The sequence below is a fragment of the Podarcis gaigeae genome, assembly GCF_964106915.1.
Source record: "Podarcis gaigeae genome assembly, chromosome: 11".
NCBI classification, from domain to species: domain Eukaryota; kingdom Metazoa; phylum Chordata; class Lepidosauria; order Squamata; family Lacertidae; genus Podarcis; species Podarcis gaigeae.
The window spans coordinates 43,323,672-43,338,161 of NC_139687.1; the positions used below are offsets into that span (position 1 = coordinate 43,323,672).

The following is a 14,490-nucleotide window of genomic DNA, read 5'->3' on the forward strand; positions in this document are numbered from 1 at the left end:
CAACAGTTCTCAAGTTCAAGTATCTAAAAGAAAAGAAAATGCTCTGGAATGATAAATCTTTAATTGGCTTTCCACAGTTCTAAATCAGGAATGTGATAAAGAGTACCCAAGAACATTTGAGAAATATTTCACTCTGCCCTTTGAAACCACCACCCTCACCTAAATAGGAGGTATGATTTCTGTCTTGCAAAACTTTTTCAAATGCTTCCTTGGGAAATATAGCAGCTTGTTTTGCTGTCTCCTGCACCACCGTTCCAGTCCACTCATAGGCCCCCACAGCACCCAGCATCAGAACTTCCTTAAGAGAAAGCAAAACAAAGGCAAACGGGAATTAAAATATACTCAGGTATTTTCAGTGAATGATTTTCAATGACACAAGAGGCAGTGACACATCCCCCACACAAGTAGTATACTTTTCTACTTATACATTTCTATCGTTTTGTGATTCTCTACCATTCTAACAGTTTCTTCTTCAAGTAAAAAAAATGTAGTATTGTTGGCAATGTAAGTTAAATGCAGTGTTGGTTTACAAGCTGTTCATTACCTTTTGCTGCAAGTATGAAGCACTGAATCCCACTTGTGACATTTCCATCTGGAATAAATCACCTTGATCAGTACCTGGTGGGGGAAAAAATGATGTTTACTCATATATCTATCACCACAGTTACAAATAAATTTTGTGACAAACTGATTTCAGTAGGTGGGAAACCTGTGCCCCCCCCCCCATGTTGTTGGATTCCAACTCTTGTCAGAACCAGCCAGCATGGTAAAAAGTCAAGGGTGGTGGGGGGTTTGTAATGCAGCAACATCTGGCAAGTAACAGGTTAGCTAGCCCTGGATAGGATTGATGAGTAGAAAGGGAAACGCTTTATTTTAGTACCTTCTATGCTGAAAATTCGCTCTCCCAACGTTCCTGCTTCTTCTAAAAGTGCCGCCTCAGATGACACATTAAAGAAATATTTTGATGTGGGAACGCTGGCAATTCCTTTGATTTCTTTGATTAAATTTCTAGTATCCATGTCTTGTCTAATTAAGTATCCTAATACCTTGAAGGGGGTGGGGGGGGAAGAATGATCATGTGAATTTTAATAAGAAGCATTCAGACACATCTGTATTTGTGATGATTAGGTACTTGTTACAGAACATTTTTGTCTCCATTTTGTCCCTTCATACAACCTCTAGTGGGCATAGCAGATCAAGTGAAAAGGGCTGTCTACCTAGTCACCACATGCTAACCCAGTGGTGAGCATGTTGGGGGTGGTACATGCATTTGGAGGTGAAGTGACTTGATAAAAGAAATCACATTTTTCTTACTACCTCTGTCTCCTGTTACTACTTCTGTCTCGGCACCATGTACTTCTCTGCTAAGGTCATACTAGGGGGGGTAGCATTTTGAGGGCATTTCAGCAGTTCTCAATAATGCCCACATCAGACATTGCTTCATGTGTGCCTCACTATAAATTATTTCCTTGTGTAAACCACAATCAGGGAAACTTTTAAAAATGTGACATTTTCCTGATGTGGTTAGACTTAACGTTGTTACCATCAGCTGGCGAGGTTACAATTAGGTGGGTCACACAAGCAGATAACTGTGTGGAGATGAATACACAAAGCATCTCTTTTGACTGAAATGGATATAGAAGACCACACTGAAGACTTCTGTATGAAGAATGCAGCATCTATAGAGCTATGAACTTGACAAATGCATATTGGGGATGAAAATACATTTCAGTTTCAGTTTCTCCGTGCTTCCCATTTTTCCAAGCTTAAGTACAGTTCACTCCATTTCTGCACCAATTTGCAAAATTTTGGTTTAAAAGTCTGCGTGAAAATTCAAAAGCATTTTCATGCACATTTTTCCTAATATGTACATATATGGATGTACCGTAACTCCCTCAAATATATACACGTTTACAAGCAAGTTCTCCTAATATAATGCAATTTTGTACAATAGTTTCATTGATACATGCATCTTTCTGCAGAGTTTTGGGTTGGAGAACTGCATCCCAAAATTTGGAGAAGTTCAAAATCTGATGGATAGCTGGATGGTCCATCTTGCTTATTGGTTTGGGAAGTGTGAACTAGGCAGGTTTGCATGAAAATGTGACTCAAACAATTCCACACACACATACACACACACCCCGCCCTCCATCCCTTATGAATATTCCTCAAGAGCAACATTCTAGACTCATTGTCACAATTATTTTAGTCCCCTTGTAATCCATGCATTAAAGATAGCAAGGGCTAAAGTTACAGTCGCAATAATGAAAGCCTTACTTACTGCTATGCCAAACCTAGTGATGTTGTCCTCATTACATTTAGTTATCACTTCTTGCATACTCGAGCCATCATGTGATTCACCATCTGTCACAACAACCATGACTTTAGAGGCTGTTGGCCGCCCACCAGCTTCTTTTGAGAAAGCGTTACGTCTGTAATGAACAACATGTGTGATTTACTATATACAAATACTGCTTTTTATGCATGCTTTCACGTAGTACTTTTACCACCAACAGAGTGAAGATGCAGAAAACAGCATCACTACAAAATCCTTAGCTGATATCAAGTACATTAGCATTCAAAGTAGTATTCAAACATTGTTTTAATTTACCCTCACATACAGATATATTTTTTTTGTCAGTGATAGAGTTGTTCTGTTTTAAATAAAAAAGAGGATCTCTGTTTAGCTGAGAATCAGCTGCTATTTGGTGTGCTTTACCTGGCATATTCAATTGCGCTGAATGTATTAGTTTGGACCCCTCCGTTCTGAAAGGTTTTTGACATTGCTTGTACAACATCTCCTTTATCTTGGTAAGTACTCAGGTTGAACACTACTCTTGGGTAGACACCATACTGAATCAAGCCTACCTAAAATTTCAGATAAAATTAAGAGGAAAAAGTGTTACAGTACTAACTAAATAAACCAGTGCAATACATCTATAAGCTCCAGTTCCCATCAGCTCCAGCCAGCATTGCCAATGGCCAGGGAAGATGGAAGTTCTAAATTCAGCAGAATCTGGGGGGTGGGGGCAGGACACATGTCCCCCACGCCTAACATTAAAAAATGAAGCTTTACACTGCCAACTCATACATAATGGGCTGTATCCAATGGTGGCTTTGCAGTAACAGGAAAGACACCCCCCCAATAAGGCATGGCGCTTCAGTTCTGCTGACCCTACCTCCTGTGCCCCAATTCTACACACCTGAGTTTTTGTGGGACCTATATCTAAACCTTGAACAAACTTTTTCAAGAAATCCGACACAGCATGCCAGGGATGAATGCTGTTTGACTCATCACATACCACCACCACATCTATGGCAGAAGAACATTCTGCAAAAGAAGGGGACAGAAAAAGTCTGAGCCAGTTATTTTAGCAGCATAGACCCTTGTCTCGTATTTAAAGCAAATGAAACTGCTTACTGAATCATACTTAAGTACTTACTTTGCACAGCAGGGGAGAAACTTCTCATGATCTGGAAACTTGGGCCGAACTCAGAGCAGATCCCTGTTGCATAGTACTGGCTCCCACACTGTTGTGCCCACAAAGGGCCGCAAGTCTTTAAAAAGAAGAGGAAGAGGAATAAGCCTTTAGAAGTACCTATTACAACAAACCTAGACAGCATCTTAAAAAGTAGAGACATCACCTTGCCAACAAAGGTCCGTATAGTAAAAGCTATGGTTTCCCCCAATAGTGATGTATGGAAGTGAGAGCTGGACCATAAAGAAGACTGATCACCGAAGAATTGATGCTTTTGAATTATCGTGCTGGAGGAGACTCTTGAGAGTCCCATGGACTGCAAGAAGATCAAACCTATCCATTCTTAAGGAAATCAGCCCTGAGTGCTCACTGGAAGGACAGATCATGAAGCTGAGGCTCCAATACTTTGGCCACCTCATGAGAAGAGAAGACTCCCTGGAAAAGACCCTGATATCATATTCACAAGTCATAGAGTGAGGCCAGAAAACATTGCCCTCATTCAAATTGTGTCCAGATAGTATTGGAATGTAGCCAAATCAGAGTGAGGCCAACAGTTCCTGCCCTAATTCTGGCATCTTTTAGGCAAAGGGGGGAAATGCCCATCAGCGGTGGAGACTAGGATTGTTGCCACCACCAGAACCCCAAGGAGGCAGCAGAAAAAACCAGCAAGGACCCTTCCATTAAATCTTTCACACCCCCACACCCCAAATCCATTTTAGATCAGTAAAAGTCACCTGAAATTGTTTGTCTCAGCCATAGATAGTTTCCCTGGCTGAAATTTATTTCACATTAACTGGAACTGGCCAGAAGATGGCATCATTCTAGTGAGCTTATACTAGCAAGTTCTCCATTACTTCCAATTCACTGCATTCTTTTATGAGGACCAGCAATAAAGAAGTTCAGCCCTAACCTTTCAGATCATGCCATGCTTTGTAAAAGCCCAGGGACAGGTGCAGGTGTAGCCACATTCCGCCCCCCCGAATCAAATCTACAATCAGGGGTGTAATTAACTATTAGGCGAAAGTATTCTGCAAGTCTGACATTCTTCTATAGCAATCCTGCAGCCTTCCCTGACTTGGTGCCCTCAATATATTTTGGACCACAGCTTCCATCATGCTGGCTAGGGCTGATAGAAGTTGTAGTTTAAAACAGATGACGGGCAACATGTCGGGGAAGGTTGCTCTGCTGGAGAATGGGTTACATTTACTCCTTTCTGTTCCTGAAAGCAATACTTTCAGGAAAATGTGCTGCTTCTTTTCTTAGAAAGGAAGTTAATATATCTTTTTTCTTATTCACAGATCACTTAGGTTACAATCCTAAGCACACTTGCAAAGGAGTGAACCCCACTGTAGTCCAAGGAACTCACTTCTGAGTGTGCAGTATAGAGTTAGCGGTAGAGAGATCCCATGGAAAGGTTCCACTGCCTTCCTGTCCATCTCTATCTTGTAATTGGACTTATAAAGCAAATGTGAATGCCTGTGGAAGTGGGCTTTGGTTCATCATGGTGGGCTGAGCATTGAAGAGCACTAGGACCATAATGGAAGGGAAAAGATGGTGGAGGCAGAACGTGAGAAGAATCCTCAATAATCTGAGGGTATGTTGATTTACAGTGGTACCTCGGGTTACAAACTCAATTTGTTCCGGAGCTCCGTTCTTAACCCGAAACCGTTCTTAACCCAAGGCGCGCTTCACTTATGGGGCCTCCCGCTGCCGCCGCGTGATTTCCATTCTCATCCTGGGGCAAAGTTTGTAACCCGAGATACTACTTCCAGGTTAGCGGAGTTTGTAACCTTAGGTGTTTGTAACCCAAGGTACCACTGTATAGGACTGCATTGTAACAGTGTAATCCTATGGTATTGTTCCTCGAAGTAAGTTCCACTGAGTTCCGTGGGGGTCACTCCCTTGTTAAGCACATTTAGGACCGTGTCCTTAAGCTCTTTTGTTGTTTTAACACAGGGATGGGGAGCCGCATCCTTCCAGAACTTACTGGACCCCAACTCCCGTCCACCCCAGCCAGCATGCCCAATGGTCAGGGATGAGGGGAGTTGTAGTCTAGCAACACCTGGATGGCCACAGGTTCCCCAGGCCTCTTTTAAAATATCTGGAGCACAAGAAATAGCACAATAATGTTGTAGTTATTTATTGCATTGGCTGCGAGATGAAATAGAGGCAACCCTTCCATGAGCCATGGCAATGAAAGCTGCTTCAGATTCTGGACTGCAGTTCTATTAAAGTATTTCAGTTGCAATGTTATAGATCAAATAACTTGTTTTTTTTTAATAATGATAATTAAAAAGCAGAGGCAACAACAGTATGAAAAGGGTAGGCAGTATACTGTAATTACGTTTATAGCTGAAATCCTATAATTGCTTACGTGACAGGAAGTACCATTGGATTTAATGGGCCTTCCTTCTGAATAAATGGGTATTGGATTGCAATGTAAAGTTCTGTTGGTTCAGATATGTGCACAGCAATGGTGTGTTGGAGTGCCTTGCCTTCCGGATGATTTCTGCTGAATAGGCACATGGAGGAGTTGGCACATAGCAGTGATAGGAATTTTGGAACACAGAGCCTTCATAGTATGCCTCCTGCAAAACCTTTATTTAAATGGCTATTTTTCATCCATGCCACAGATAAAATTACAGCCTTGTCTTGATTTCCTATATCAGCACATTAGCCCTTTCCCATTGTGTATTCATGTTCGAAATTTTAAGTATTTGTATTGCAATATGCATAACTCTTTGGTACATCTGCTTTTTAAAAAAACAACAATTCCCACAAATGTTAGAGCAGCTTTAGACTGGTCTCTATAGCATAAGAAACATTGTGCATAATGCAAAAAAGTCATAAGGGACTTGTTTTTGTTGCTTCTGCAGCATGCAAGCTCAACATACTGAATATGCTTCTCAAGACTATGCAAATAACATGCACTAAAAGGTTTCTCGGAATATAATTTCAGACTTCATTATCAACAAGCACAGGGAATGCTTCTGAAAGTGATCACAACTTTGAATGTTTGTAAATTTTGTGCGTCAGCATTATATAGTGCAATATGCACAACAAAGAACGAATCCCATTTTAAAGTCTAGACTCTAGATGATGGAAAAAGAAGTTTCACTCAAATTCTTCCCTGCCAACAATAACTCCAAGTATTTAGCTGCAATTATTTTCTCTTATCTAAGGGCAATTGGCTTTGCAAGGCTTGATCCCAGTCAGAAAACCACCAGAAACAATAAACTGAAATTCCAAGAAGAAATTGAATTGAATTGATTCCAGTAGCTCATTGGTAGCCAATGCGTTTTCAGGACTGGTGGCAAATGGTCCCATCAGGTTGTCCCAGTTACCAGCCTAAACAGCTGCATTCTTCATGATTATATCTGCCATCCAAATAAGCAGACAGCATCTGTTGAAATCTTAATTCCATGAAAGCTTTTCTCAACTGTGGGTAGGAAATGTTAGATAAGTACCTTGCAATTTGATGATCCTTCTGAAAAGCAGCAAAGCACTAAGAGGAGCAATTATTATTAATCACTTCCTCCACTACAAGATATATGGAATTTTAGAGTAGGTCAATGATTATTATTTATTGCTTTATTTATTGCTTTACACTCCAAGGATCTCAAGGCAACTTACATGAATGCAATGAAACATACAAAAGTATGTAAAATAAAATACCAGCCACTTGCAATGCTACAATATGAAAACAATGAGCTAATGAAACAACACCTACAGCAGCAGGAAAACAACAACAATCAAATTCCAGTCTTTGTCTGGAACTGACTAGAAGACAATAAAAAACATTAAATTAGAGGGAAATGTTATTTATTATTTATTTATTTTATTTGTTGAATTTCTATACCGTCCTTCCTCCAAAGGAAACAATATAAAAACACAGAAATGCACAACATAGTAGCATACAAAAGCAATACCCTCCCCTACAGTTTAAAAGGCCATAATTAGGCAAAGGCCTGGGAGAAGAGGAATGTTTTTCTCTGGTGCCTGAAGGTATGTAGCGAGGGCGCCAGGCGAGCCTCCCTGGGGAGAGCATTTCAAAAGTGGGGAGCCACCGAAGAAAAGGCCCGTTCTCATGTTGCCACCCTCTGGGCCTCTCACGGAGGAGGCACACAAAGAAGGGCTTCAGATGATGATTGCAGGCTCTGGGTCAGTTTACAAGCGAAGAGGCAGTCCTGAGCCATTTAAGGCTTTATAGGTAAAAACCAGCACTTTGAACTGAGCCCAGAAACTAATTAACAGCCAGAGTAGTTGGACCGGGATTGATGTTTTATGTACGTATAAGCAAACCCATTTCTCACTGCAATTTATATCTTAACTCATTTGGATGAACTGCACTGAAGAAGGGACCCAAGAAAAGGTTATAGTTTCACCACTGACTGCCAAACAGGTTATATTTTATATTGCATCTGCAGCACTTACCAAAAATCCTCCGCTTATTGAGTTTCTTACTAGGGTTAATCCTAGATTCATATACTTCTTTATCTCAGTAGCATTTGGGACACTTGCAAAAGCTAAAAAGACACAATACAACAATACGCACAATCAAGAGAAATTCAAGCTACTATTTTCAATGTAAGCAGCCAGAACTCTGTATATCTCTTACCTATGTCCCATATAATCCCCTAAAACAATACGTGTGCTCTCTTAATAAGCATCATCTGTGAACTATTAGAAAAAGAAGACGAAGATTTGATATCCCGCTTTATCACTACCCAAAGGAGTTTCAAAGCGGCTAACAATCTTTTTTCCCTTCCTCCCCCACAACAAACACTCTGAGGTGAGTGGGGCTGAGAGACTTCAGAGAAGTGTAACTAGCCCAAGGTCACCCAGCAACTGCATATGGAGGAGCAGGGAATCAAACCCGGTTCACCAGATTACGAGTCTACCACTCTTAACCACTGCACTACACTGGCTCTCAAAAATTGTTTGTGGCAAGTATCCTCCATTCATGAAGTTGCTTTCCCCCAGAAACTCAGCACAGGCAGCAGCTTAGGACCTTACTGTTCTGACTACCATTTGAGGCCGGGATAAATCATGTAAAAAGTTTTATTTTTAGTAACAGAATGTTACATATTTTATTTATCTAGTACAGTCATTAGATCCGGCAATTCTTCCATCACAGGACTCAAGATAGCAAATATGAGGTTCCCAGGGAATCTCCCAACCAGACACCAACCAGACTCAATCCTGATTAGCTGCATCATGTGCCCTCAAACCATGCCCTGGTTTGCGTTAAACACATGTGTTGTGTTGTGCTTGCGTTGAGAACAACACAAGCTCAAATAAATATTCCTCACTTCTTATCTAGGGACTCTAATTCTATCACACAGTCCATGTGCATTTCTTCCCAACTTGTGGCAAATTGTCATAAATTTCTGCCATGTGCAGAAATTCGAGTTGGCCCCCCGCCCCCCAAGCAGTTGCGATGATGTGCTCAAAATTTATTCCTGCACTCGGCAGCCAAAATATATGACCATACATGCTATGTACAGATCTTTCACAAAACAAAATGTAGGTTTTCAGTCTTTAAATAGAACTGAGCCTACATATATGTAGAGATGACAGTAGTGGCATCCATGTTTAGCAATTATGGGTGGTGCATTGTGTTTTTATATGTTATAACCAACTTTGGGTGGATAAGAAATAATAAGAAGAAGTACAATAATCAAGATGATAATGACGTACGCTGAGGTCCATGGGAAGAAAGGCAGGCTATACAATTTATTCTTTAATTTATTTGCTGAATTTAGAACTTACTCTGCAAGTTCATCTTTGAACACTGGGTTCCCGGTTGATTAACATCACACTTATACACATCACCCATTCTGTTTCCTGGATATCCACTCCAGGGTGAACCAACAAGCAACCTGGAAAACAGACATATCTTTACAAACTGTATGGTCATTTCAGTTGAAAGACTCCACTCTAAAAACAGTAATTGAAAGTATGAGCTCAAGGTTACTACAATAATTATCTTTATGATTATTTCTTTGGTCTCTGTAAAACAAGGGTAGTTAACATGCTGCACGCCAGATGCTGTTGGCCACAATTCCCAACAGCACGGCCAATGGTCAGGAATCATGGGAACTGTAGTCCATAACATCTGTCATGCAAACATACTGAGTATTCATCATATAGCAGAAATGTATTTATAATTTTGCGTTCCTTCTGGCCAATTCATTTTTTACATGGTAACATCTAGCCAATTTTACTACCTCATTTTCACTTGTGTGAGTGACTTGCTTCAACTAGGGAATAGGCATTATTGTTGGCATCCATCCACCTCAAGAGACAATGGAGTGCACCTCCATGGGTGAAGTCAAACCGCTGTGTTAACAGCACCAGAGTGATCTCTCTGGGGCAGAAGCCTGGGCAGTGTTTATGGAGGTCCTGGGCTGCCTAGATGACAAGACCTGACTCTCAGCCTCACTGATATGGTCCAAAGGAAAGCAGAGCAATGCATTTGGCACCAGTTGGGCTGCAAGAGTTGCAGGAAGGAGGTGTACAAGGCACCATTCAACTGTCTTAGGGACTCTACTCCCAATTTCTGTAGCTTACTCCTTAGCCTTTTCTTCTCATAAAGATATCCCACAAGGCTGTGGAGGTTTAGGATCAGAGTTTTCCTTCTCCTAGATGTGCTACCTTTCCAGGTTGATGAGCCCCATCTGCCCCTTACTTCCCTCTATAGCACATGCAGAAACTGCCTTCTTGACCATTGGACCCACTATTGATCTCATCCACTCAATGCACTAGAGCCTGTCTTCACATGCAGGGAAAGTCCCTAATTCACCAAGGGTTTGGGACCCTAGTGAGTAGGCATTAGTGACAATATAATTATTACTTAAGACACACCTCCCTCTCTGCAAAGAAGGGTTAAATCTTTGCTATGCAAACAATGAAGTCAGTAGTAAGTAAAGGTTACTTACTATTCCAGTCGTGGAAACTTGGAAAATCTGTCACTGTGACTATTTCCAAGTTAACACCCAGAAAACTCCCCCCACCCACCCAAAAAGGTTCTCTCACTACACCACATGGTCACTCAGAAGAGTGAGCTTTGAAAGGGTATTTTTATATAGCAGTACACCAAATCATGACCCTGTTGATTTAAACGATTTCCAGTTTGTGAAGCTTTTTTTTAAATCCAAAACAGAAGAACATAAAATACCTTGAAAGTTAACTTGATTTTTAAAAACAACATGACACACACACACACACACACAGAGAGAGAGAGAGAGAGAGAGAGAGAGAGAAGATCTCAAAAGAATATGGAAACATCTATCTTAGTTTCCATATCTATACAGATAATTAAGTACAGTTAATCTCAGAAGCTAAATTTACTTATTTGTTTATTTCAGGGTGGGGAACCTATGGCCTTCAGATGTTGTTGGCTTTTCAATGCCCATCACTCACAGACAGAATAGCCAAGGGTCTGAGACGTAGGGAGATGCATTTCAGCAATACCTGGAGGGTCACTGGTTCCCCATTCTCATATAATTTGGCTTGCTTGCTGTTTACTTTATACTCTGATTCTGCTGTTCTATGAACTTCCTGTCCTACCTTACACAATGCTATGACTAAATGTACAAGACTACTGTGGAGTACTATTAGTCACCTTTCTAAGCATCATTCCACTAAATATTCTTTTAATGGGTCTGGATTTTAGGAAGTCAACAACTAAACAGACGCAACTGCAAACATACAGCAGACCGTGGGAGGGAGAAGATGAAAGTACAATGAGTTACTTGTAGGAGCCAAATTGTGACATAGCTCCGAATCAGAAAAGGGTGCAGCACAAAGTCAACTTTAAATCCTGTGCAAACACAAAGTCAATTTTGAATCCTTTGCAATCTGCAGATGTTGGCACTCCTTTCTCTTTTCCTTACATTGTTTAAAAGAAAGTTGACAAAGAAATTAATCAACAAGCCAAGGTGATGCAATTTAGAAGCACCAGTTAAATTTCTATTGCCAGGGTGGCCCAATCAGGAAACATTCACTGAACAAGCAAAAAACCAACACCTAAAAAGTTTAGCATATACTTTTAAATTCAACAGTTCTAGTTCTGAAAAACCCCATTTCCAATATGTTGTTCTTATGTGGTAAAATATTAGCACGAAAAGGTCAGATTAGCATTACTAGGGGTTGAATCCAATGGTAGTTTGCCTTAGCACAAGGGTGGGAAACATTATTTTACAATCCAAGGGACTGTCCCTCATGGACAATGCTTCAGGGCCTGCAAGCCAGTCCTGGCATGGCCAGAGGCAAAAGCAGATGGAGCATTACATGCCTTTGTCCAGTGTGTCTTATTGCCACCATACGGAAGTAGAATTTCTACACACACCTATGCCCACACGCTTCCCTCTATTCAGGCAAGCAAGAGGCATCAGCATAGTTCAAGGACACATTCCAGGAAGGCAAGATGAGCTAGCAAGATGAGCTAGCCTGGGAAGAGCCTTCAGAGAAAGAAGCCATACTTAACCTCTGGGCCTGAGCTCAACTGCTCACTGGGGCAGCTATCTTTGAGGTATCCTGAAAGACTACATCATCCCCTACATAACCAACCAATTTGCAGAAGTTCCCAAGTTTGATCCCCAGACACCCATCAGAAATTGTCAGTGTAGACAATAGTGAACTAGATGGGCTGCTGGGTCTGATTCGGTATAAGGCACCTTCCTGTGTTCCTAATATAGTTGCCCTCTGCTTTTCTCACTGCACTATGAATGAAGAACAGGAAATGCTTACCATTTGCCTTCTGGATTTAAAAGCTGTTGGACTGTATATCCGAATTGTTCACTCGAGGGGCCAGAAAATACTCTTGCTCCTTGGAGCCCAACGTTGTATGCTTCACAGAGGTTTTCAAAGAATCCTATTGAGAGGAAGAGTAATTTATATGACCATAATAGAACAATTAAGAAAATAAGCCAACGTACTCCTGGTTCTTCATGCCAGTTCTGCTCAGCATGTGGGTATACAGGGCTTTTTTTTTTGAGCCAGAATTCACCGGAGCTCAGTTCTGGCACCACTCAGGTAAGTGCCATTGCCATTACAAGAGAACAAGGCCTCAGTCATGGTGAGTTCCGGCACCTCTTTTTCCTAGAAAAACAGCACTGCGGGTATATATCTCATTTCCACAATTGCACTGGGAAAGGCACCAGCATAAGAACACAGGAAGGGCCTCGTTGGATCAAACCAAAGGCTTATCTACTCCAACATTCTGTTCATATCGGAAGGCCAACCAGATGCCCGTGGGGAACCCACAAGCAGGGTATGGCACATTAGTGTATTCCCACAAATGGTATTGGGGCTGAATAAAGCAGCTGGAGCAGATTTTTTTTATTGTTCTAAAAAATAAAAACCCTAGCCCTGAAAATAATAATAATAATAATAATAATAATAATAATAATAATAATAATAATAATAACATTTTATTTATACCCCACCCTCCCCAGCCAAGACCAGGCTCAGGGCAGCTAACACCAGGTATAAAAACAATTGATTGAAATACAACTTAAAAAAACAAGATTAAAATACAACATTAAAATGCAGCCTCATTTCAGTAGAAACTCAAATCAAAAACTTTTTGGGGGATTAAAACATCAAGTCTTCACCAAGGCTAACTATCCAGACTGGTCCTACATGGGCCAGAAAAAAGCCAGGGAAGTCCCCAAGTAGGAGTTCCATCACAGAAGGAGAAAGGAAAAAGGATAGAGGGGAAGGGGATCAAGTTGATTCCAAGCCAAAGGCCAGGTGGAACAACTCTGTTTTACAGGCTCTGCGGAAAGAAATCAGATCCTGCAGGGCCCTGGTCTCATGAGACAGAGCGTTCCACCAGGCCGGAGCCAGTGTTGAAAAGGCCCTGGCTCTGGTTGAGGCTAATTTGACTTCCTTAGGGCCCGGGACCTCTAGCGTGTTGCTATTTATGGACCTTAAGGTCCTCCACAGGGCATACCAGGAGAGGTGGTCCCATAGGTACCATAAAATGAAGCTTATGGAAAGTGTATGAGTGCAGCAGGGACACAGGGAGCTGTGATGCACTGGATTAGAATAACCTGTCTGGTGGTAGTTCTTCAGGGGACTCACGCCAGTGTACTGGAAGAAGCAGGGATCACCAGTGTCGAAGGAATGAAAATACAGTATGAATCATTCTGGCCTACCAAGGCAATAAACATAAGTCATTCTCATTATTTCAGTTTGATATACTTCTGAATAAATAGCCACTGTACTCCTGGAAACAACCTCTGTAAGTGGATGGACATGGTCAAAGATACTGGCTTCAATTCCTCATGTGAAAAACGGAAGTGACAGCACTCTGCCTCAAGGGATGGTTTTGCCTACATAGGATCTTAAAATGTTAGAGCTGACCCCTGCTCAATGCTGACTCTGTAAGTGAAGGATGGGTGTATAGCATCCATGAAATAGAATTGTCCAGCCACTGCTTAAGTATCTCCAACAAAGATGAGCTTGCCTCCCAAGGCAGTCAAACTGCTCTTCCTGTTAGGAAGTCTGTCCTAATGTTTATCTGAAAGTGGCTTCCTTTCCATTTCCTCCCACTAGTTCTAGTCCTGACCTCTGGAGAAACATAGAAGAAGTCTGTTCCGCCTTCTGTGTGCCCTCCAGATATATGAAGACATCATATATCAAGCTGTGATCAAGTTGAATAGAGTTAACTCCATCTCCCCTTGCATGGTCCTGCCACCACCAACCATTTTACACCAGCATAAAGTCATCCAATCACAGATCAGTTGGCTGAGTCCCTGCTCTCCAGGGAAAAAGGTGTTGCATCTGTGTAGCTCCAGCTGTGCTAGCTCCTGCTAGCATAGCTCAGCTACACAGGGGATTGGCTGGCTTAAGACTGACCAGCTCCTAACTTCCTTATCTTGGGTTTGTATTGTCCAGTCATAAATGAGAAACAGCAAGCAACAAAGGAAGATAAGAGGTGTCTTCAACAGTATGCAGAATTAGGACTCAGTTAAAGGTAAAGTGACCCAGTTGGCCATTA

The 14,490-nt window shown here is 41.4% G+C and overlaps 1 protein-coding gene across 2 annotated transcripts in view; it reads right to left on the bottom strand.

Moving 5' to 3' along the window:
• The window catches only part of ITGA2 (integrin subunit alpha 2), a 52,997-nt gene that overhangs the window by 23,885 nt on the left and 14,622 nt on the right, over positions 1 to 14,490 (bottom strand). For both annotated transcript variants that reach the window (XR_014556361.1, XM_083703424.1), the window contains exons 2-11: positions 12,234 to 12,357; positions 9,252 to 9,361; positions 7,914 to 8,005; positions 3,444 to 3,558; positions 3,204 to 3,331; positions 2,720 to 2,868; positions 2,282 to 2,432; positions 881 to 1,046; positions 545 to 618; positions 160 to 298 (exon numbers count right to left, since the gene is read on the bottom strand). Coding sequence is in view for 1 of the 2 variants with exons in the window: in XM_083703424.1 (XP_083559550.1) it covers positions 160 to 298; positions 545 to 618; positions 881 to 1,046; positions 2,282 to 2,432; positions 2,720 to 2,868; positions 3,204 to 3,331; positions 3,444 to 3,558; positions 7,914 to 8,005; positions 9,252 to 9,361; positions 12,234 to 12,357 (1,248 nt within the window). In the remaining variant the exon portion in view is untranslated. The remainder of the gene's footprint in view (positions 1 to 159; positions 299 to 544; positions 619 to 880; positions 1,047 to 2,281; positions 2,433 to 2,719; positions 2,869 to 3,203; positions 3,332 to 3,443; positions 3,559 to 7,913; positions 8,006 to 9,251; positions 9,362 to 12,233; positions 12,358 to 14,490) is intronic.